Source organism: Dermochelys coriacea, chromosome 4 (genome assembly GCF_009764565.3).
Source record: "Dermochelys coriacea isolate rDerCor1 chromosome 4, rDerCor1.pri.v4, whole genome shotgun sequence".
NCBI lineage: Eukaryota > Metazoa > Chordata > Testudines > Dermochelyidae > Dermochelys > Dermochelys coriacea.
Window position 1 is genome coordinate 10,147,085 of NC_050071.1, and position 24,307 is coordinate 10,171,391.

The 24,307-nt window shown below is 45.5% G+C and overlaps 1 protein-coding gene across 5 annotated transcripts in view; it reads left to right on the forward strand.

Annotated features, from left to right (window-relative positions):
• Nucleotides 1-24,307, forward strand: part of CSGALNACT1 (chondroitin sulfate N-acetylgalactosaminyltransferase 1) — a 102,645-nt gene that overhangs the window by 62,102 nt on the left and 16,236 nt on the right. For all 5 annotated transcript variants that reach the window (XM_043513999.1, XM_038400705.2, XM_043514000.1 and 2 more), the window contains 3 exons: nt 6,118-7,025; nt 17,947-18,163; nt 19,568-19,669. In XM_043513999.1, coding sequence (XP_043369934.1) covers nt 6,392-7,025; nt 17,947-18,163; nt 19,568-19,669 — 953 coding nt within the window. In that variant the 5' untranslated portion in view covers nt 6,118-6,391. The remainder of the gene's footprint in view (nt 1-6,117; nt 7,026-17,946; nt 18,164-19,567; nt 19,670-24,307) is intronic.

The following is a 24,307-nucleotide window of genomic DNA, read 5'->3' on the forward strand; positions in this document are numbered from 1 at the left end:
AGGCTGTATGCCAGGTCTCTGCCCCAAGGAGCTCACAGTCTAAACTGAGGGGATCCTGCTCGCCGGAGGGCACAACGTGTACCCCAAACTTGTGGCATTACAGGCGTTTGTGCCTCTCATGGGAAAGGAGTTATAGAGAGGGTGGAGAGGTTGTGGACAGTCCCAGTATATCTGCTGGGAAAGCCATGCAGAATCTCACAGCCTCCAACCTGTTCCAGGGATAGCCATCGGCTCTGTGTGGCACTCTGGCCCTCTTTGGAGCTGCCATTGACTCTGTTTCATGCTCCTGAGACCTAGCTGTCCCCTCCAGCAGTAAGTCCCACTCAGATTTCCACTGGGAATCCTGCTTTCTGTGGAGGGAAGGAAGTCAAGCTGCCCTCCTATTTCCATCCCTAGAACACCCCTCCGGGCCCACACAGTCCTGCAGAAGGTCCTTGCACTGTCTGGGGACAGCAGGACTGTGGCCACCCACTCTTCCCTGTAGCAGAGGGTTTGGCATGTAGTTCTCAGTGTGTGTTTCTTTCTGTGATTCTGTGGTTGGTGTTTGGAGCCAAAATGCAGATCTGAAATGCATGGCTTGCTACATCGTTTTAACCTCCTGAGACAAATCCCTTGCTCTTTGAAATGCTTCTAAAACGCCAAAGGCTGGAAGGAAGCAGCGGGGGTGGGAGGGTGCATTACCCAGAATTCCATGGAAACAAAATGTGGCCCAGATTCCGCCGCTGAGCAGTGCCTTGTGCCGCTAACAGACCCATTGGCTATAGTGAGGCTGTCTGCAATATAAGGCCCTACTCACGTGATGAGGGTGACCGCATCTGGCCCTCTGCTGAGACCAGTGCCGCTGTGCACTGCGCTGCACATGGCATGCAGAGTATATGAAAAACACCCAGTGACCGGTGCTGAAGCAACCTCTTCTGGGTCCAGGTTAAGAGGACAGAGGAATAGGGGAAATGTTCCTGCATATATGGGGTTAAATGAAATTAGAGCATCAACACTTTCATTGACTAACCATGAGCAATGGGGTTTCATTAGTGCTTCTTGCTTCAGATAGACTAATACTGCTGTTGTGCTGTCTGGAGAGGCTCACCACCGAGAGTGCCTTCCTCAGGGCAGACTGCCAGAAACAGGGCAGACACCCCAAACTGATGGTGTACTCTGTAATTAGATATCACCAAGCCAGTAGCAAATGTAAACTCCTGGATCACTGTGACAGTCTCACCATGGAGTCAGGCAGTCCCCTTAGACTCTCAGGTCTATCTTGCCCTCCAGGCAAGCTGGACTGTGTGAAAAATGGTTACTTACACCAAAAATCACACCATATTTGGTTGCTCCCTGTCTCAAGAGATCAGCCACTTACCTCAGATCAACTGGTACCCTAGGTCTTACACGGAAGACAGTGCTGGTAGCCAATTCTATAATAAACTAACTAACGTTTTATTAGCTTAGAAAAGGAAATGAGAGTTATTGAGAGGTTAAAGCAGGTAAAATATATGTAGAGGTGAGTCACAATCCATAATTCCAAATGGTAGCAGAGATGTAGTAATCTGCCAGTTTCCCAAAAGTCTCTCAGGACTACCCAGAATAACCCTGCAGATCTCTTGTCTTCTCGTTCAGTTAGAATCCGAACTGTCGAGAGATGAAGCATCTTTCCCTGAATCCATTCTTATAGCTTCTACGCACAGAAGACAAGCTGACAGGGTCACTACCCACGTGGGCTCTTCCTTTGATGACGGAGAGTGAGGAATGCATTTGTTGGTCTCTATGGTGCCACAAGTCCTCCTTTTCTTTTTGCGGATAAAGACTAACACGGTTGATACTCTGAAACCTATCTTTAGAGTCTTTGACCTCCAATCCTCGCTTGTTTTGAAATTAGCACTTTTCAGTTAAAATTCTTCTTTTTCATTCCACAAGGCTTCTTTCTCAATTGGTGGGTTATTTAGTTACAGGGGTGTACACAGTGTAAGTGTGTGCTATTACATTATAACGAGATATAGATACATGAAAATAATGCCAGTAACATCCCATTAGTTTTCTTGAAGTTTAAACACCAAATACACTCTTATACATTTAACAATCACTTTGATCTATACTAATACACAGGTAAATTGGCCTGGGGCTTTGGCATGAGCTGGTACCTGATCTGCTGGAATCACAAGTTCTTAATACAATTAGCTATTGAGCACCACAGAACACACAGGCATTCTTAGGTCATTTTATGGAAAACCTGAGATTGAAGTGCACATGTGTGCTGCAGCCCTGGCCCCCAGCTGGTACAAATTTGCATAGCGCCAATGAAATCCGTGGTGCTCCTCTTATTTACACTTGCTGAGGATCTGGCCTTACATGTCTATGGGTATGTCTACACTGCAGTCAGAGATGTGATTGCAGGGGTGGGGAGGACTGGCTACCTTCTGTGTTCCTCCTGTCCATATGTGTGTGTTATCACTGCATGCATTGGAGACATTGCTGCTCCCATTAGTGAGAGAGGGTGACCCTTCCCTGATTGATTCCTGGGGGCCTTGAGGCCTGCACTCAGGGTCACCTGACTGCTTCCCCAGCTAGAGACTCTCCATGTTCTATAATCTGCTACATGTCTTGTCCTCCTAGAGATCCCCCCAGAGCTCCTGCTCTAAGCTTGAGGGCTGCTGCCCAGTAAATGGTACCCTGTCATAGAGACAAGTGGGTGACGCTCGTTTCATTTCCTGCCATCTATGCAAGCAAGGCAGCAGAAATAGAGCTTGTAGCCTGCAGCCCTTGACTGATCTAATAGGGCTGCTCAAGAAGTTGAGCTAATCCAGAGAGCTGATACATTTAAATGAGCAGATGTGACACGTTGTGAGTGATAGAGGACAGTCGTGTCCCATCTGTCTCGTCACCACCACACACACACACACTCTCCCATACAGCACAGGTCACTGTGATACCATGGTGGCATTCCCACAGCATCCATTTCTCTCTTGTTATTGAGTGAACAAAGCAGTCAGACCATACAGTGTCCTTGAAGTGCATTTAGAGATAGATGTCGTCTGACAAATGAGATTTAAAAAATCCAAAAAAAGGCAACCAGGGAGGAGGGGACCCCCTAGACAAAGAGCTGTATGTTTGAGCAAGCATAGCTATAGATATGTACTGGAGGGTCAACACTGGAAGAGCTCTTTAACCAAAGCCCTAGCCTGATGCCTCTTTGAGAACTAAAATGGTGTGTTTATCTAAGACATGGAGATGTAATTTCAGTTTATGCTCTGTTAGCACAACTAATCCTTTCACTAAAGTTCAGCGTATGCCAATGCCGTCAATGGACTGATTGTGCGAATTGAAGCCTACGTACACAGCAGTTTATGTACTACATCCTACCACTTCCTGCCTCTTGCCTCACTTACCACTCCCTTCTTGCAGTCCTTTGGCCGCATACATTCGAGAGTTAAAAATGCCCAAATTAATTTCTATACCTTGAATAGATCCCTTGCATTTCAGGAGACCTGCTTTCACAGTGCATCTGTAAGAAGCAGCTGTGCTACAGCCTTTCACAGAACAAAAGGCAAATTGAAGAGGTAGGCAGTTGACAGATGTGAAAGGAATGAAGAGGTGTTACCATGTTGACAGCTCCTAGTACGCTATGTGCATTTTCAGTGTGAGTGACGGGAAGTCAATTAAAGAAGAGATGATTATGACCAAGTAAGGATTAGCTGAAGCTGGGTGAGCTGCTCTTGAGAAAAGATCATTGAGAAAAGGCAAGTAGAATTTGATCTACAAGCTCCTCTCTGTGCTCTCTTCCTGCTGCTCTGAATATTTTTGTCTAATGCAACAATTCTCCATTGAAATCACTAGCATTTTTTGGGAAATCTTATACATATTTTATCAGCAGTTCAGTGTCACTTAAAAAGTAGAGTTGTATTTTTATAGCTTTCCCTGCAAACAAACCCACATGCCTAAGGGACACCTCACAGCTGTTAAACACTGATAAAAACTAAAGAGCCAGTCATTTCAGTGGAGAATTCCTGTAGTACAAGTCACCAGGAACAATAGAGAGATGGAAAACCAAGGTTCATACTACAAGTAGCTCTTGTGTATTTTCTTTGTGGGTGTGCTTGCAAGACAATTTCACAACCTTCCCGTCTGCTTTCTATCTAGGAATGATAATGTGGAAGATGGCTTGAGCAAACAATTCATAAACTCAGCCTGTTGAAAGTCATCTTGAACCTATAGCTTCTTCCTCTATTATTTAAGAGAAGAATGTGTGTAACTAGCTCTTTTAGGTGACCCCGCACTCAGATCAGATTGGCAGGAACCTTTGTGGGGTTTTTTCCCTCCTTCCTCTGTAGCATGGGGTATGGATCACCTGTTGGCATCTTCTGGGCATATCTCAATCCATTCCCTGTTGCGGGGACCTTCCCTCCTCTTCTGTCTGCGGCACACAATTTAGTTTCCTGAAATGTTTTTGTCTAACTGAATCCTTTGGGTTTAATATAGAGATATGAGGATGAAAGGTAATGGTTTATAGGCTGTGATACGTAGGAGGTTAGACTAGGAACATCCTGTCTAGATGATCTGATGGTCCCTTTGGTCTTAAACTTTATGAGGTATGAAACTCACGTCCACAGCTTTTTACTCATTGTCCCTTAAAGTCTGTTCCTACCTCCTTGTTCCCACCTCCATTGTATGTAGTGGCCTGATCCAAAGCCCGTTGAAGTCGGTAGAAAGAACCCCATTGTTTACAATTGGCTTTGGGTCAAGACCCAGCAATGGCCCCAGAAGTTGTATTATTCTCATGAGTAAAATATGTTTATCTTGGGGCCTGTCATTGTGGGGATATTTGTAGCTAGACTGAAGCAGCTGCAAGTAACTGAAGACCATACCACAAGGCAGACATGCAAGGGTGTAGGGGTAAGGCTAACTTTGATTTCATGACTTCTGAGAGCTTAACAATGCAAATGTAGAGTGGACTTTTCAATAGCTTTCCACTCTGCTCCCAGTGAAGTCAATGATAAAATAATTCAGTAGCAGCAGAGTTGGACCAACACTGAATGAGTTTGAAAGTCCCATCCATAATCATCTCTTCACATAGTTTTTTGTATAGCATTTCCTAGGATTATTTTTTTAAAGAACAAAATAATCAAAAGATGCCTCCACTATTTACTTAGACAATTTCCCCTAGACGCTACAGAATGCCAAAAGTGAAACTAGGGCTGCAAGTCTTGCTGTTGAAAATGCTCTGTGCCCTGCATATAAAATCTGGCCACACATGTCACAGTGGGTTCTGCTAGGTGCTGAACCCCTTTGAAAATCTTAATTAGGAACCAGTGTCGGAGCTAAGTTTGCTTGGAAATCTGGTGCCAACTGTGGGTGCTGGGGACTTGAAAATGTGAATTTGTGCTTGTTTGAAAATCTGGCCATGAGATGGCAGCTGTAGGCTTCCTGAAGTGTTTGTAGGATTTAATAGACTTTTAGGCCCAGACCTCTTGTCCATAGTCAGTGGGTTTGTCTCCATGGCACAGCAAGGCACACTACTAAAGAGCACCAGCGTGTTGCACGCTGTGGCCTGTGTGGACCCTGCTAGCATGCACTAAGAGTTCCCTAGTGTGCTTTAACTGGAACTACTCGGTGTGTCTAAAGTTTCATAGAGGTTAACACCAGAAGGGGCTTCGAGCTCATTAGCTCATCTACTCTAACCTGCACATCACAGGCCATTACATTCCACCCAGCTAATCCTGTGTTGAGGGTGGCATTTTGGTTAAACTAAAGCAATTTAGTCTTCAGGAGACAGAGAACAGGAGAGACCAAGGTGCAACCAATGCCCGAGGCCCCTGGATGGCAGGGAACTCATGAGGTGAGACCTGCTCAGATAATCCTAGCTGGTGATCCATGCCCCATGCTGCAGTGGGGGAATCTCAAGATACCACATGTGTACGTGATTTCCATGGCCAGCACCTTAGCACCTCACAGATTTAGCATTGTCCACAGCTGAAGAGTACATCACAGCATTCTGCGCTGCTTAGGCAGCTCTACAAGGTACAGTAGGAAATGCTACTGCACATGTGCACACTTACAGCCCTCGACCATTCTCGACCACCGAGTAGCAGATGGATCCATAACTGGTCTTTGTCGCTTGTCTTTCAGGTCACCCTTTGCCGACTACTGCAAGCTGATAAGATAACAATGGGAGTGACTGTGGGGAGTGGCTGGTGTCACTCGGCTCACAGCGTCTCCTTTGCAGCTGGGTTCTTAGCACTGCCAAGTACATGTGAGGCTGCACCTGATACCCGAGGGGAGCATGCACTTTAGAAGGAAGCTGCGAAACCCATTCATGCACGTACATGCATCTGTTTAGGGTTACTGTTGGGACACACACAGCGATGTAGGTGCTGACATACCCACCCCTGCTCCCGGAGAGATGATGGTTCGGCGAGGGCTGAGTGCCTGGCTCCCGCGGATGGTCGTTCTGCTTGTGGTGCTCTGCTCTGCCGTGTCCGTTCTCTACATGTTGGCCTGTACGCCAAAGGGCATCGATGAGCAGCTTGCATTCCCCAGGGCCAACAGCCCAACAGGAAAGGAGGGGTACCAGGCCATTCTGCAGGAGCGGGAGGAGCAGCACCACAATTACATCAACAGCCTCAAGAAACAAATCGCGCAGTTGAAGGATGAGCTGCAGGAGCGGAGCGAGCAGCTGAAGAGCCTGCAGGATCATTACACTGACTCGTTGGGCCCGGGGCTGGAGCACAGCAACTCAGAGAAGACCCCCGCCGACCTGTTGGAGTTCCTGCGCTCCCAAATAGACAGAGCTGAGGTGCATGCTGGCGCCAAGTTGCCCACAGAATACGCGGCTGTGCCCTTCGAAAGCTTCACCCTGCAGAAGGTGTATCAGCTGGAGACGGGGCTGACACGCCACCCCGAGGAGAAACCCGTGAGGAAGGACAAGCGGGACGAGCTGGCAGAGGCTATTGAGTTGGCCCTGGACACTTTAAACAGCCCAAACAGTGACAGCAACACAAACCATCACATGTACGCAGCCTCAGACTTCATAGAAGGTTTGTACCTGTGGGAACAGGACTCCTTGTTAATGCAGGAGTTTGGTGCTGGTGAAGATCTCTGGTGTTACCACATGGGCGTCTGCCCACCCTCTGTCTATCCACAGAACACACACAGTTCAGGCAGCTTCAGCCACAGCTTCCCACTGCTATCCCCAGCCAAAGTGCCTCACCCCTGACCTGAAGGGCTACCTCTAGAAATCGGGTAATATAAAGGGTATTTCTACTCTGAAAGGTGACTTCATAACAATTGCTCCTTTCCCTCCATCACAGATCTGCTATCTGTGTGTATTCCCAGGCTTTTACTCCTGCTAGCACTTCAGAGCCCGTGCAGCAAGGGCGAGTGAGCTGGACTCACTCCTGGCTTATACGTAATCAATAACAGAACTGATAGCTAAATTTCAGAGTTTAAGGCCAGGAGGGACCACCAGATCATCCAGCTTGGCCTCCTGTACATCACAGGCCTCCATCACCACCCAACACTTGCACAGTAAACCCAACAACTGAAAATCAGACCAAAGCATTACAGCTCCCAGGAGACTAAACTACCGTGTGGCACAGGAAGAGAACAGGAGGGACCAAGGTGCACCAATGCCTTAGCTTAGCTCTTAGATCCCAGGTTGAGTTTGCAGGGCTGGCAAATAGAAACCAGCTTTTTACTCATCAATTTGAGATGGTGACAGTGATGGTTTCCCCCCAGGGTGCCACCTGGAACTAGGGTACCACTGAGCCCCCCCGACCCACCAGCCTGAGCTCTCTTTACACTGTATTGCTGTGACCAGCCTGTACTTTCACCAGCACACATAAAGGTAGGGCCACACCCAGCTGCAGTTACAAGCAGACGCTATAATCAGTGCTAAGGCTCCCGCTAGAGAACTTCCCAGCTACTCAGGCACACACCCCCCTCTGGAGCATAAACCCAAAATTATACTGTCTTGTGTTGCACAGGGAACTGTACAGCATAAACTCCTGAAATTCGCCCCCTCCCTCAATGTGGAGAAAAAAATACAACAGCTTTCTGCCCCGAGTTATGACTCCCACACACTGGTTTTAGACAAAGCAAAAATAAGTTTATTAATGACTATAAGGGATAGCAAACAGATCAAAACAATTACCTAGCAAATAAACAAAACACGCAAACTAAGCTTAGTATACTACATAGATTGGATATGAATAGCAAATTCTCACCCTAACTGATGATACAAGCAGGCTGCAAATTCTTAAGGGGCAAGCTACACTTGCTTACAGCTTGGAATTCCCAGGTGCTCCATTCACCGGCTAAAAATCCCTTTAACCTGGGTCCAGCATTTTCCCCAGTTCAGTCCTTGTTCCTCAGGTGTTTCCAGGAGTTTTCTTGTATGGAGGAGTCCGTGAAGAACCAAGATGATGTCACTCCCCTGCCTTATATAGCTTTTGCATATGACAGGAACCCTTTGTTTCAAAGTTTGGTTCCCATGCCAGTCAGTGGAAAAATATTGATATCCCAAGATGGAGCCCAGCACCAGGTGACCTGATCACTTGTCCCTGTAGTGTCACAGAAGCCATGACTTGGAGGCTGTCTGCAGCCTCCTCAGGAAGGTCCCCAGGTAGGAAATAAGCTTCTCCTAAGGCCTATTTTCCTAATGGCCCTTCCCCACCCAGCTATTCAGAATGAAAGTATCTTGTCTAGTGGGTGTTCCCTATGTGTAAACACATTTGTAACACAGATACATAGTCAGTATTCCTAATTTTGGATTAAAAAAAGATACATGCTTACAAATAAGTAATCCTATTCAGCAAATCATAACCTTTCCAATGACATCTCACATGACACATTTTATCTTCCATAAAATACGTCATAACGATGCCATAATTATATCATAATAATATCACTGTGAAGAATATGGGGTGCAGTGTCCCAGCAACTATTGAGAGCTAATGAACATGGATCATCATGGTGCCATGGTTAGCCAAATTTCGTGGTGCATTTGTCCGAATGTCTCTCCCCATTCGGTCCTGGGCCTCTTTGCTGACTTTGCCAACAAGGGTGCCTGTTCTGGTGGCAGAATTTTTGTAATAAGCACACTTGTTGGGTTCCTGGCCACTTCCACAATACAAACAATCAGGATCAAGAACGCATTGTTGCTACATAGCTGCTGCACAAAGATCTAGCTAAGTATGTCCCTGTCCTGACGTGGTTTCGTTCAGCTAGAGGAAAGTGACATATGGACGCTGATTATGATCAAGTACAAAAAATGATATTGAATTTGTCTGAGATGTTCAAAGGAGCTTAAGGGAGTTAGGCACCCATCTCCCATGGAGCTAGGCTCCTAATGCCCTGGGCTCCTTTGAAAATCCCAGCCTTTGTATACCATGCAAATGAAGATAAGTAATAAAGCCCCTCTGCTTTCCCCAACTGTCTCTCAAGCTCTCCTTGGTGTAGGGGTCAGAGGATAGGGTAGCAGCCATATAGATGAGTCTGGGGAGGGTGTTCCATGCGTGGGGGACAGTGTGCAGGAAGGAATGGAGAAGCAGCCAAGTCGGTGGTTGAGTGTCATGTCATTTATGGAGTTATAGGGTGATCTGAAACTGAAGAAGGACAAGATGAGAAGTAAGGGACAGAGCTGTGAATGTCAGATTTGCCATACTGGGTGAGACCAGTTTCCTGTCTCCAACAGGGGCCAGTACCAGACTTTCAGAGGGAGTGTACAGGACATGACAGTTGGTGTGATCCACCTTTTTTTTTTTTTTCCATCCTGGCTTCAGGCAGGCAAAAGTTTAGGGTCACCCCAAGCATGGGGTTGTGTCCCTGACCATCTTGGCTAATAGCCATTGATGGGCCCATCCTCCGTGAATGTATCTAGTTTTTTTTTTGAACCCAGTTATATTTTGGCCTTCACAACATCCCCTGGCAATGAGTTCAACAGGTTAGTTGTACGTTGTGTGGAAAAGTACTTCCTCTCATTTGCCTTTTAATGTCATTGGGTGACCCTTGGTTTTTGTATTGTAGGAAAAGGTAAATAACACTATTCATTTTTCCACACCGTTTGTGGTTTTATAGAAGGGCCCTGAAGTCAAATAAAAGATCTGTGGCTAATGTGCCAAGTCCATTCCCCAGCCATTACAGGAGTGTTCCATCACGAGGGTCATTTAAAACTAGGGTGTGCAGCTGTGACTTGATCTCTAGGATCTATACTGCTTACGTTCGGAGTGGGATCCAGCTAGCATGACAAGACCCGTTCATTACTAGAACTGACTGGGCTCTATAGGTGTTGTTTGATATTCTGTAGAGGTCCAGCCAGTTTTTGCAGTTGTAGCGCCTGCACACAGCAGACACGAGCATACAGCACATGTAAACACACAGATGTCCTTGCAGGTATTTGGGTTCTCTGTTGGCCTCCTTTCCATCTGTGCTCTGCTGAACACTTTCCGTCATCTGGAGTTACGCTGCTTGGATAGACCATCAATTTTCTTTTTTGATTACATCCCTATCTGTATCTTAGGATGGCATTTTAGGCCCCTCTACACTACAGACATAGCCACGTCGGGGGAACTGCTTATAACATCATTAACCCAGCAGAAGTATCATTCTGTTCTCCAATGCAGATGACATCTACCAGGTTTGAGAATCATGCTGAAGTGGGGTCCTGGCTAGCTCCCATCTGCACTGAAAACCAGAACAAGGCTTTTACTCCTGCCCTCCTTTCCTTTGGGCCAAATCCTGGTCTCTTCTACACTATCACAAACCTGGAGTCACCCCTATGCAGTCAGTGGAGTTATTCCAGCTTTACACTGATGTAAATGACAGCAGACTCTTGTCCCCAGTGAGGAACTTTGATGGAGCATGCCTGAATGTGCAAGAGGGACATGTAGAGCAGTGCCCGCACCGTGGTGCACAAACCTGATTGGAAAGCCTGCTAGAGTAGCACAGCATATCTCAGAACAGGGAGTCTCACCTGGCAGGGATCTGTATCGGTGCTCTGGGCTGTGTTGCAGCCAGCTGAGTGTCACTGCATGTTATGTTGACCGTGGGGCATGGTAGAAAAAGGAAAAGTTGTCAGTGCTAGAAAGCAACCTCATCACTGGTAATAAAGTAGCCCTGGATTCACTTTATTCGTGTGCCTGCATTCCCCTTTTTCTGTCTGATGCCAATAGCTGTAAAGGAGATTTAAGATGCATGGCTAATTAATCCAGCTGAATTTAAGATAAAGGAGGAAATTTATCTCCTTGCTTTTCTGGCATTTTGGCTGCAGGCTTCTAGCTGACATTTGGTGAGAGTGCTACATGCCTGCCTTTTCCAGAGTGACCACTCTCGGTCACTGCATCTTGCAGGACAGGAATACAGATTCAAGAGCACCTTTGTGGGGTCCCTGCCTCTTGGTTGAATAGCTTATGAACCCAACAGCCTTTGGGTACTAAGGGATGCTTTCTTTATCTGATCTCGATTAGCAAAGGCAGGGCTAACACATTCTCTGGGATGGTGGAGACAAACCATCTCTGCTTTAGTCACTGGTCAGTTGTTACTTTCCCAGCTGCCTCCCCACTACTGGAGCCTTTCCCCACTGCTTCCCGCCAGCCAGAGCCTTTCCCTATTGCCTTCCCCCAGCCGGAACCTTTTCCCCACTGCTTCCCCCCAGCCAGAGCCTTTCCCCACTGCTGGAGCCTTTCCCTACTGCCTGCCCCCAACCAGAGCCTTTCACCACTGCCGGAGCCTTTTCCTGCTGCCAGAGTCTCTGACTGCGACAGGGAAAGGCTTCAGCAGCGGAGAGGCAGTGAGATGCTACCCTGCTAAACATAGCCAGGTAGCTGTGGGAGGCACTGTTTGGGCAGAGCACTGTGTAGGATATATATCTTGGGGTTCAGGCATGTATGGCACTCTGCTCTACTCTATGGTAGTCACGTAAGCCAAGCTCACTGTCTCCAGTGCTATTTATACCCGTGCTTGCTGGGAGTGCGGTGTCCGTACTCTACGGGCTGCCATACGGGTAGACATACCTTGAGTTACTTGTTTCTCATCCTGCATCCTCCAGATCCCCAGCCTATTGTTTAATAATATAAATATATGATGATGATTTATTCTTCGTACTACCCTAATGCCTGGGAGCTCCAGCCATGGACCAGGACTCCACTGCTCTAGGTGCTGTACGAACACAGCAATAGCTAGATTTCAATAATATGGTGGTTCTAGTGTACATGAGATAACGTATAGAAAATGAGAAATCGAGAGCCAGTGTATTCTTGGGATAGGTTAGAACAAAACGTCATGAAACTGTTTTGCCAAAAACGACTATCAGTATAAAAATTCAGACTGGCTACTAGAGGTGATCCAGGCAATGGGCCAGAGTCTCTGTTGATGTGAACAGGTGCAGCTCCACTGATACTCTGGGAAGCAAACCCATTTGTGCCTGCCGGGGATCAGTTGATTGGCTTATTTATGGCATATCAGTGGTTACCTTGAATTCTGGAGTATGCTAAAGCTTCAGGGGAACTGCCTCTCTATTGGGGAGGAGGAGATGATTAGTAATTATTTATTATTTGTTAGTATTACCAGAGCACCCAAGAATCCCAGTCCTGGGCCAGGACCCCACCGTGCAAGGCAAAGCGATGGTATAAGGCCACTGGCTCCCTGAAGTCACCTCAGAGGGACAGGGCCAGTTGCAGGGATGTAACGTGTAAGTGAGACTCAGCCAGGCCAAGGCCTTGTGCTGGCTCCCTGCTCAGAGGTGGATTTCCCCCCTTTGGGCAGTGTCATGTTTGATTGTGCAGGTTTGCTTGGCCTCCGTGCAGGCTGTGTAAGATCAGGAATGCTCCCACAGAGCAGACTCAAACCTGCAGCAAGTAACAGGAGCGACTGTACTGGTAGCATCATGAATTGTCCTAGCTAAGCCATGAATGAGCCCACTGGTCATGCCATTTCTCAGTGGCAGGAGCCCAGGGGTGAAAAAACCCTCTTCTTCCTGCTTCCTAGCAAGACAGCAGCATGGTAGCCTGCATCTCTAGCACCAAATCACTGCTCCAGGTTAGTTCTGGGACCTGGCTTTGCTGCACAAACGGAGCAGTCAGGGCTGACTGAGGAACAAATTTGTGTGCAGAACTACTTGGAAAGTCCCTGATATCTCCCGTGTCTGTCTCTGTCTCTCTCTCTCTTTTTTTTTTTAATCCTTGGAGAATGAAAAAAATTCAGGCTGCCCAAAAATCAATGGCCCTATATCTCTTAAAGGGGACAGGGGAGGGGAGCTGGTGTGCCACCATTCCATTTCATTTTAGAGTGCCTTGCTACAGAATGTGCTTTGGAGACAGCAGACCTTGCTGGTGGTGCAGCCCACAGGAGACTTCAATAACCGGCTAGATTCATTGGTACGTTCTCACTGCTCAGTGCCACTCTGGCTGCACAAAGCAGGGGTGAACCGGGTTTAAGTGGCCAGTTAAGCCAGGTTTATAGCTGCTTTGTGTCTCTGGAGCAATTCAAAGCAGCTGGAGCTTGCCAGTGAATCTGGCCCATTATTGCGCTGATAATGACATTTAACGTTTTTCATCTTCAAACTGCTTCAAAAACACCAAGGAATGAACCATCTCAGCACCGTCTGTGGCAGGGTCGGAGGGGTGGTTCTCCCTGACTGACAGCAGGGCAAGTGGAGGCAGATATTTTAATGTTGCCCAAGGCAACAGGGTGAACTGGTGTTAGATCCAGGATTAGAATTCAGGGTTCCTGAGTCTGACTCTTGTGCTCTGGCCTCTGGATGCCATGGGGGAAATCCTGCCCCCCATTGAAGTTACTGGGAATTTTGCCATTTGTTTCAATAGGGCCAGGGTTTCACCTCTTGACTTTCTCTAGGTTATGTAGGCCCAGATTCAGCAAAGCACATGCTTAAATCCTACTGATTTAGGCACTTTGCTGAATCTGGGCCTTAATGACACATCAGAGGATCTAAAGAAATCTTGATTCATTGACTCTTGAGAGCTGTTTTTACAGCTGTTATCCGTCACCTTTGTTGGCCACACAGGACCCAATCAATGATTTATAGCAATTGCTTGCCTTGTGTGGTGAAAGGTGATAACTTCATCAGGATGTCTCTCAGTTCATTCCCTCTCCTCTTTCATATTTCATGTGCTTTACTGAAGGAGAGAGTTTGTCCAAGCAGCTCATTAAATTAAAGCATTTGATGGAAATGTTTCTGCTGCATGGTTTGGATGTTTTAAAATAAATTAATACAGCCTCCTCCTCAGTTTTAGACAGAACCACTTGTGTTTGGAATCTACATGCAACACTACTTCCTGGTGTTTCTGAGTTTAAAGTCCTTCTCTGCAGCTTTGCTCCAGCCTGAGAATACTTTCCAAAAGTCCAGTATGACTTCAGTAGCGATATTTGGCAGGGGTTGGAATTTTCCATTTTTCTTGTTCAAAAATTAAAGAGAACCACACCTCCTCTCGTCTGCTAGTAATTTAGCCTTGTAGTTGCTGTCTGCAATACTCATCTTTTCACACAGGGACTCGTGTCTGCTTGTTATAATTCTCTATCTTTTTCTCTTGTGTTTATTGGTTTTCTGCCATGTTTTGGAGTGCTAAGAGGTGACAGTGAAAGTTACCATATAGATCATAAACCTTTAATGTGTGTAGCATAAGCATGCAAAGGCATCTTCCCAGAGGGCCACAGTGAGTTCTGCCAATATGAGTGAATGAGAAACCTGTTGCTCAGTAGGGCAGGCCAAAATTCAGGTCGGCTTGTTAATTTGCGCAGTGGGTAGTGAAACTGAAAATATTTATAAATCATTCACCTTCTTGGAGGAAATAGCTAAGAATAGCTATGACACCATCCTAAAACAGTGTGAGCGCTTTGGTCCAATAGAAGTTCTACTAACTCAATGGACATGCTTTTATAAAAGGGGGCAGAGACCCACAAAAAGCCCAGAACCCCTTAAAAATGCACTTGCTGAATAAGCAGAGCATTGTGACTTTGTCCTCAGTCAGAAAGGACATAAGTGATTGTCTAGTAGTTGGTATTTTAAACAAGAAAGTCTCCGGCAAGTCACATTAACATCTGAGCTCACACTAGAACAGATGAGAAGGCAGGGTGAGCTAGTGAAAATGCATCACAAACACCTTGGGACTCTTATAAAGGAGTAAGTTTCTGCCTGAAGGGAGTGGAATCTTCTCTAACTAGCACTGAGTTGAGGGAACGTGTGAGGAAGAACATATGTAAGGTTAATATACGTTATGAAAACATTTGAGATTGTAGGGAGAAATGTAAGCTACAACAAACCTAGTTATGGCTCCGAGGGCATGCGACAGTAAGAGGAGTAAGTCTAGGTCCAGAGAAAAGTAAAGCCAAGCATGTTTCCATTGATATCAGTAGGGCTTAAGCCCATTTTTAAGTGCTTTGTTGAATTGGGGGTATAACTTTCTTGCGTTGAAGTTATTTTGTTAGGATTCTGTGATTGTATTGGGGTTAGCCCTGGAAGACAGCACCCGGACTATTAGCTATTAGAACGAAAGCAAGTTTGTCTGAGCTACAGTACAGAGAGCAGGTCCTTTCTACTTCCACAGCGTGTCTACATGGTTAGTTCACATAAACTTTGATATTTTTCTCCCCTGTCCTAGTTTCTCACAACCCACTATTCCAATTTGTTTTTCATCTTCCCATCTGTTTCCCATTAGATTCCATTTTCTCCCCCCTCCACCCCGCAAGCTCCTGTTTGTCCAGTCCAAATGAGGCTTCCAAGACTCCTCCCTGAGCCCCTGTGTTTAACAAAGTGGCAAATCCTTTGTCTTGAAAAACCTGGGACTAATTGGCTTTGGCAGATTACTCCAAGCATTCTGGCAAATCTCAAACATGCTGCTTTGGAAACCAGTGGACATTCTGAAACTAGTTAATGTATTGACAGCAGCAAAAATAACAGATTATCCTGTTCAGATATCATAGCTACTATCTAAATTTAACAAAACTTGGTACTTTCTTGGGGAAACTTTTACAGCAATTTTTTTTTAGCAAGACTTGTTTGTAGGCACAACTCATTTTCAGTAAATTCAAACCATTTGACGTACACTTTTGAGTCACAGAACTTGTTAAAAAGGTTTTTGATGGTTTTAGGCATGGTAATACCAATGAAGGAATTCCTCAGAGAATTCAAGGAGTCTTAGTACTGAAGCAGAAGGATGGTGTTGTGTTTATATCACTAGATTGTGACTCGGTTTCCCAGCTATAAAGTGGGAATCATATTTCTTTCATCTATTTATGCCCTAATCCTGCAAAGAATCATGCATTGAGCTTAATTTAACACACTCTGATCAGTGTCATTGACTTCAACAGAACTACGCTCATGCATAATTTTTGCAGGATGTGGGAGCTTCGATTGTAAACTCCTTGATAGCAGGATGTGTTTTACTGTGTACAGCACCTAACACAATGGGGCCCTGGTTTCTGTTGGGGCCTGTAGGTTCTACTGTAATACAAATCATAAACAACAACAATAATGAGATAGGAAAATTGGCATCTAGTTGCATGATAAAGCACCCTTCTTTCCATATTAATGAACTGCTTACCCAGGGAAAACAAATAGCAGGATAGTTACTGTTTGGCTTGAGTAGAAAAACATGCAAAGATCTAATGGAAAATTTTAGATGGCTAAATTATATTAAACAATCTAATTTTAAGCCTTCTTTGCTATTAGAAGTATCTATTTTTCAAATGTATGCAATGTGCTATGAGTGTCTCATTAGATGCACAGTCAAGATTTTAAAAACCAAACCAATTAACATAATGTTTAGAGTCTGGTTTTTTTCTTCGGTTTTTACAGGACCACTTCCCCTCTGATTCCTAATTAAAGCCTTCTCTCTCAAGCCATCCCTTCAGAAAAAGCCTAAATAAATAGATGCACCTTGCAGCATACTCAAAACTTCAACAAACTCTGCATCAGAATAAGGGAGGAAGGAAATTCCAGAGCCACAGAACCTTCATTGATTCTACCTTACTTTACTTACGTTACTTGCTGCGGGTTTGAGTCTGCTCTGAGGGAGCATTCCTGATCTTACACAGCCTGCACGGAGGCCAAGCAAACCTGCACAATCAAACATGACACTGCCCAAAGGGGGGAATCCACCTCTGAGCAGGGAGCCAGCACAAGGCCTTGGCCTGGCTGAGTCTCACTTACACGTTACATCCCTGCAACTGAAGCTGGGGTTCAGGCATGTAGGGCACTCTGCTCTACTCTATGGTAGTCACGTAAGCCCTAGCTCACTGTCTCCAGTGCTATTTATACCCGTGCTTGATGGGAGTGTGGTGTCCGTACTTTACGGGCTGCCATATGGGTAGACATACCTTGAGTTACTTGTTTCTCACCCTGCATCCTCCAGATCCCCAGCTATTGTTTAATAATATAAATATATGATGATGATTTATTCTTCGTATTACCCTAATGCCTGGGAGCTCGAGCCATGGACCAGGACTCTCCAGAGGGTGGGGAAAACCTGGTAATGTAGCTTCAGATACTTGTCAGTATCAGGAACCTACTTCTCTAGGGGCTGGAGGAATCAAATGTGTGGGGAGAGCGCCTTTCCAAAATCCCCCTGCCTTTTCCATCCCTGTGAACTCAGTGTTTCTGGGGATGGCTGGCAGCTGTGTGCATTTGGAACATCCTGATAATTAAGGAGCAAGCATCTAACAAGTTCTACTTGTGTAGAGTGATTCTCAGAGACTTGTAATCTGGGTGGATTTTTATGAGAGATACAAAAGTCACCTTCCTAAGATCTGGGACTGTCCCCCGTCAGATTTTGAGTTCTAGTTTCAAACTATGGAAGAGCTGGTGCACAGACTGATTTTTTGGGGGGAAAAGTTTCATTTATTTGCTGCTAAGTCTAAGTTACAAAAGCAACCTAATATTGCAACTTCTTCCTGGGGAATCCAGTTCCATACTAACATTTCCCTTCTTTCATATTCTTCTAACAGGTATGTACCGAACAGAAAAAGACAAAGGCACGTTGTATGAGCTGACTTTCAAAGGAGACAGATCACACGAATTCAGACGAATAGTTTTATTCAGACCATTTGGTCCCATCATGAAAGTGAAGAATGAGAACCTCAACATGGCCAACACACTCATTAACATTGTAGTCCCATTAGCAAAGAGAGCCAGCAAGTTTCGACAATTTATGCAAAATTTCAGGTTTGTTCCTTTTTATGGATCTATAGCTATCTTGATATTTTTATGCAGTATGATGCAATTTTGCAAGCACCAGGGATTTTCCCAGTGGAAAAAAATGTTTTTTCATAACACCATCAATTTATCATTAAAAAAATCCATTTGCGTTTGCTTGGATCAACAGATATTTCACGTGAACAGCAATTAGCTTTAGCAGTGGAGACCAAGGGAAAAGGTTACATTCCAGTCATCAGTGTTTCTGAAGTTGATGCACCATGTACTAGGTGTTTCGTTCTATCGGAAACTTGCTATTTCCATCTTTGAGAGAGCAGGTGCCAGAGCCACTTCAATGAATGTGTCAGTTTCACTCCCTTAAGTAGCACAGGAAGGTTTCTAGAAAATAAGAGTCATTTGTATTATCTTTGGACTGCTTGTGGAGGCCCTCATCAAAAGGATAGATAGTGACGGAAAGGCAATAAGAAATGTGCCTGGACTCAAAAGTGTTCTCTCCTTGTTACTTTTGATCTAGGCTCTTCTTTATGGTCTTCTTTCCCAACATGGGTGTAGCAATTGCAGGAATGGATTTAATCAAGACGTAGTTCCCAGTCAGAACTAAGAATAATCTGCCCAGTGGCGGGCCTTGCATTCTGATAAGAAAATTGAGAGACACCCAAATAACTTAGCTGTGTAGTTGCCCAAGAAGGACACACATCTTGACAGATGCACATATTCTTAGGCCACATGATTTGCTCTTTCTTAGAGAAATGGAGGTGTGTCAGGTTAGGTAATATCTTTCATCAGACTAACTTCTATTGGTGAGAGAGACAAGCTTTCAAGCCACACAGAGCTCTTCTTAGGTCTATCTTGAGAGTTTAATTTTAGTGGATACTCCTTACACAATTTTCAGGGACATAACTAGACATGCTAGTATATAGAAGAAATAGAAATGAGGGTATAGGATTTTATTTCCGTCTTTGAATTCCCCCTTCTCTCATGGCCTCCTGGGTGCTGAGGTAGCACCTGCTGGCTTTAGTAGTTTGCCACACAATTGCTGGCTTTCCTACAGTGGCTTTCTGTCCATCATCCAGGTGACTGGATGGGCTATTCCAATAGTGCTCTGCCGTAACTCAGATAACTACTAATGATGATTTATAGCCTGCTAATGCAGAGCTATGAAGTATCTTAGGCTCCATCCTGCAAGCTCATTCAAATGGAGCAAGTGTAGCTCTGGATGGATTCAAGGATCTCAATGAAGGGCTGCAAAGATCTCACTGCGGTGGTGCAAGGATCTCAGTGGAGTGGTACCAACAGAGAATTTGGCCTGCAGAGTTCAGCACCATCCTACGTTCCCAGCTAGAAATGGCAGGTGTTGAATGGGAAAGCAAACTTCCAAGGGCAATGAATTACTTTTTTTGATGTCTATTCTAGGGAAATGGGCATTGAACAGGATGGGAGAATTCACCTCACTGTAGTTTACTTTGGAAAAGAACAAATGAATGAAGTGAAAGCAATACTTGAAAACACCTCCAAGTGAGTATGGGTCTAGATCGGTGCCTAGTGAGGCATGCTTCTCTCACAAACTGACAGCCTGAGAAGGCAGACTGCCTTTCCCTAGCACTGTCAGCAGGGGGATAGTTCATCCTTCCCCTCCTCTCTGGAGAGTTCCCTTGTGCCAGTCAGAAATGACATTACCCTGATGCTCCCTGATCTGCACTTGTGAATATTGATATTTAGAGTCATGGACTTAGGCCAGCGTAACTCCCATTCGACATCTGTAACAATGATCAGGCCTGAGTTCCTCTAACCTTTGCATGAGCAGCTTCTATCTGTTGGCACTGAAGCTTAACTTGGAGAGATGCAGGTAGGCTGGGCTTTTCAATAGTGCCTAAGTGCATTAGATGCCTAAATCTCACTGAATTTCAAAGGGATTTGGGCACCTAATTCCTTTAGGCCTTTTGAAAATTCCAGTCTGAAATATTTGCTGCACATAGTGAACGGTCTTTCCTTTTCTCCACCTTTATTGTGACATGACATATTTTTATAAGCAAATTACGTAATATGGTCTACATGAAATTGCTATCAGATGTGTACACAACTGGTTGAAAAACTTACTCAAAGAGTTGTTGTTAATGGTTTATTGTCAAACTGGGAGGAAGTATCTAGTGGGTCCTGATAGTACTGAACCTAGGACAGACCCCTATTCAGGGCTTAAATTCAGCTGGAGCTGTCTGGAGCAGAGCTCTGGTAAATATTTTTAAACCTGCAAGACTGATGCCCCAAGCCCTGCCACCTCCCATGGGGCGCTCTGGGAAATACTCTTTGAGAATTTCAGCCCTGGTACTAGTCAATATTTTCACGAATGACTTGGATAATGAAGTAGAGAGCCCACTTTTCAAATTTGCAATGGCACCAAGCTGGGAGAGGTCTGTAGCACTTGGGAGGACAGGAATAGAATTCCAACTGACCGTGATAAATTAGAGAATTGGTCTGAAATCTACAAGATGAAATTCATTAAAGACGTGCAAAGTGCTACACTTAGGAAGGAAAAATCAAATGCATAACTACAAAACGGGGAATAACTGGCTAGGTAATAGTACTGCTGACAAGGATCTGGGGATTATCTTGGATCATACACTGAATGAGTCAACAGTGTGATGCTGTTGTGAAAAAAGCAAATGTCATTCTGGGATATATTAACAGGAGTGTCCTATATCAGACATGGGAGGTAACTGTCCTGCTCTATTCAGCACCAGTGAGGCCTCAGCTGGAGTACTGTGTCCGCTTTTGGGCACCCCTCTTTAAGAAAGATGGGAACAAATTGGAGTGAGGCCAGAGGAGAGCAATGAAAATAAGAGGTTTTCAAAAACGAGACCTAGGAGGAAAGCTTGATAGAATTAGGCAAGTTTAGTCTATCGGGGGGGAGAGGGGCAGCTGAGGGGAGTCTGTTGTATTAATCTAAATGGAATAAATGGGCTCAAAGAGTCAAAGGTCTGTAACATGACCTGTCACTTACTGACCAACATGAAACCATATTAAACAAGGTTTGGGATTGGATATACAGAGACTTCAGCCTACTTAGTGCCATGGCAAACACACCATTAAACATTTTTAGCCTTTTATTAAAATACAGAAAAGGAAACAGCTAACACATTTGAAATATAAAGTATTATATGAGGCTTTCATTTGAACCGTATCCCATGTTCCTTTCCCTTTAGCTGGAGAGAGTTTTTAGAAGGAGAAAAAAAGACTTATTTGACAGCCTTTTAGAAGGTAATGACTATCCTCTTTGGAGAAAAGAGATGAAATTCACTGGAATGGGCTGGAGCTGTCTTTGATGCTGTTGTTGTTAAAGTCCTATTCTATTTCTTAAAAGACCAAACAAGAGAAACACACACAAAGGGAAGAGGAAAGAACAGCAAAGATAGAAAATGTAGCTTCTGTCTCTGGTGTTGACTCTCACTCGCAGCCTCGCTGTTGGAAAAACACAGGCCCAGCAAGTGGGCTGATCAGCCACTCTGAGACCTGGCAAACTCCATGTCCACCGAGGGTAGAACAAGAAGTAATCAGCTTAGTTTGCAGCAAGGAAGATTTAGGTTGGATATTAGGAAACTTTCTAATTATAAGGACAGCTAAGAACTGAAACAGGTGACGTAGGGGAGGCTGTAGAATCCCTGTCATTGAAGGTTTTTAAGAACAGGTTGGTCAGACACTTATCAGAGATGGTCTAGGTATACTTAATCCTACCTCCGCCTGGGAGGCTGAACTAGATGGCCTCTCAAAGTCCCTTCCAGTCCTACATTTCTCTGGCTCTATCATTAAGAGTTGTAAGGAATTACAGAGAAGAAAAGTAGAGAGAGAGAGAGAGAGACTGCTGAACCAGGATCAAAGTTAAACCCTGTGGGGCTAGCCCAGCTCAGAGCTTTGTGCTTCTTCGCACTGTTTCTGTTGTGTGAACGAAACAGAGAAAACAAAATTATTGTGCCTTTTCAAAAATCTGGCAGAAGTCACAGTGGGACTGATTCCTTCTGAAAATCTAGCCTTATCTCAGCAACCTGAGCCGTGCAGCTTGAGAGTAGACTGCCTGCCTACCGTTTCTGGTTTTCTCATGCTAGAGATGCATTCAGCTAGTCCTGCTTTGGAAAAGACCAGGTGAAAAAAAATGTATATAATTCTGAACACGAGTGTATGCTGTTCATTTTGCATTTGCAGTTCTAAGAAGAAAACCTGTGTAGAGACCTAGCTTGAAGTGATGGATCCATTAAGCTAACCCCGCGCTGTAGTCAAAGGGCGGCTCAGTCTGGCAGCTGATTATTTCTCGGTTATGATGTTGTTTTTATGCTCAGGTGGCATGAAATGGGATTTCAGGGAAAGTTCACAGAGTCATGAGCTTGACTCCAACTGTTCCACAGCCTCAGCTGCACCTAGGTTTCCGATTTCTGTCCTATTCCGTTGGTAGTGCAATAACCTCCAGTGACGGCGTGGAGGGTGGGGCAAGATGGGCATTTACTAGAAAATTAGGCTGTATCAGACATTCACTCTGAGGAGTGATGTTAACAAACACCTCTGCGGCCCATGTCGGCACAGACAGTTCAGTTGAACAGTGTGTCAGCGGGTCATGGTTAAAGCTGTTGTTCCAACAGGTTTTTAACTATAACCAGGTGACATGATGGGAAACACAACGGTCCCCTACTGTGCTGACAGCTGAGTTGTGTTTGCCATGGGTCTGTTACCATGACTCCTCCAACACAACCTAATTTTCTAGTGGGGGAGAAAGAGCTCTCTTAACCCCCCTGCATGTGATGTGGCTTTTCAGAGGGCAGCTAGAAAGGCCTTGGAAAATTCACCTCAGCGTTGCCTGCGCTTGTAGATTATCACCTCCCGAGCCAGGTGACTGTTTCTGGGCAGGTATCAGGATTCTTAGAACAAGTCTGGCCAGAAAGTGGCACCTGAATGTACATGAGAGATGTTACTGGAGCGAGCATTCATACGGCCTTATGCTAGAACATGGCGAAGGGGGATTGTGCAAGCTGGGATGGATGTGACCATACACAGGACCCATGGAAAGGGCACAAGCGGTGTGGCTGGATCTGCCACTAAACGATCACTCACATGGCTTGTCATTATGCAATCCCAGGAAGAAGGAATGCGCCTCTCTGCTACTGTTAGCAGCAGCAGGATGATACACCGGGGCAGATGGCTTCATGTTCAGATAGACTAGCCTTCAGGTTTGGTCACAGCAGCACAGGTGGGCTGGAGATGCCAGGAAATCTGAGTTGGGTGGAATTCATCAGTGGCAAAGCCTGGTCTGCCCTCTCCTGGTCAGAAAGCTGCTCAGGCGTCCTTAGTGGGCCAGCACGTCTGTCCAGGATTCCGTGGTTCCCACTTCACCGCCAGCGTGCAATGCTGGCAGCACAGGGCTGGGCCTGCAGGGAGCCAGGGGCCTGCAGGAGTTCAGAGAAAACAATGCTAATGTCCCCAGAGTGTGGCCCTGTCCATACCTCACTCGTGTCCATACTGCAGTGATCCATTTCAGTAGGCTAAGCAGCAATTGAAACGTGACGCCACAGCAGTGGAAAAGGGCTGGTTTATAAATATCTGCTCAGCATCATGACCAAGCTACAACAGCTTCTCCCTCAGCTGGTGCGACTGTTGGGGGTTCCTGGGGTGATGTGTCTGGCCAAGGCACAGGGACAATGTAAGACCCATCTGCACATGCCAAAAGAGAAGTTCAGAGGAATGGGATGGAAGACTCAATGGGCAACTCACCTTCTCTGAGCGAGAAGTACAGCCCCCAGTTATGAGCCCCCCTTCCATACAACCTCTTCCAGAGCACGGCCTCCAATAATCGCTCTGTGGCTGGGTGGGGTAAGGGTCTGACAAAGGTCGATGGAATGCCAAGAAACGCGTGGCCATTATCTCTCATGGGAGCGGAATGGGGCCCTTCTCCATCATGAGGAAGGACGTGGTGAGAGCCCTAATCTGAGCCTCCTCCTGTGTGATGTCAGACCAATCATTTAGGCCTGGATCTTCAAAGGTATTTAGGTACCCGCCTTCCATTGATTTCGATGAGTGTTAGGTACCTACATAACTTTCAGGATCAGGGTCTCAGTCTTTGTGCGCCTCGGTTTCCCACCTGTACAATGGAGATAACAACATCTTCCTACCTCA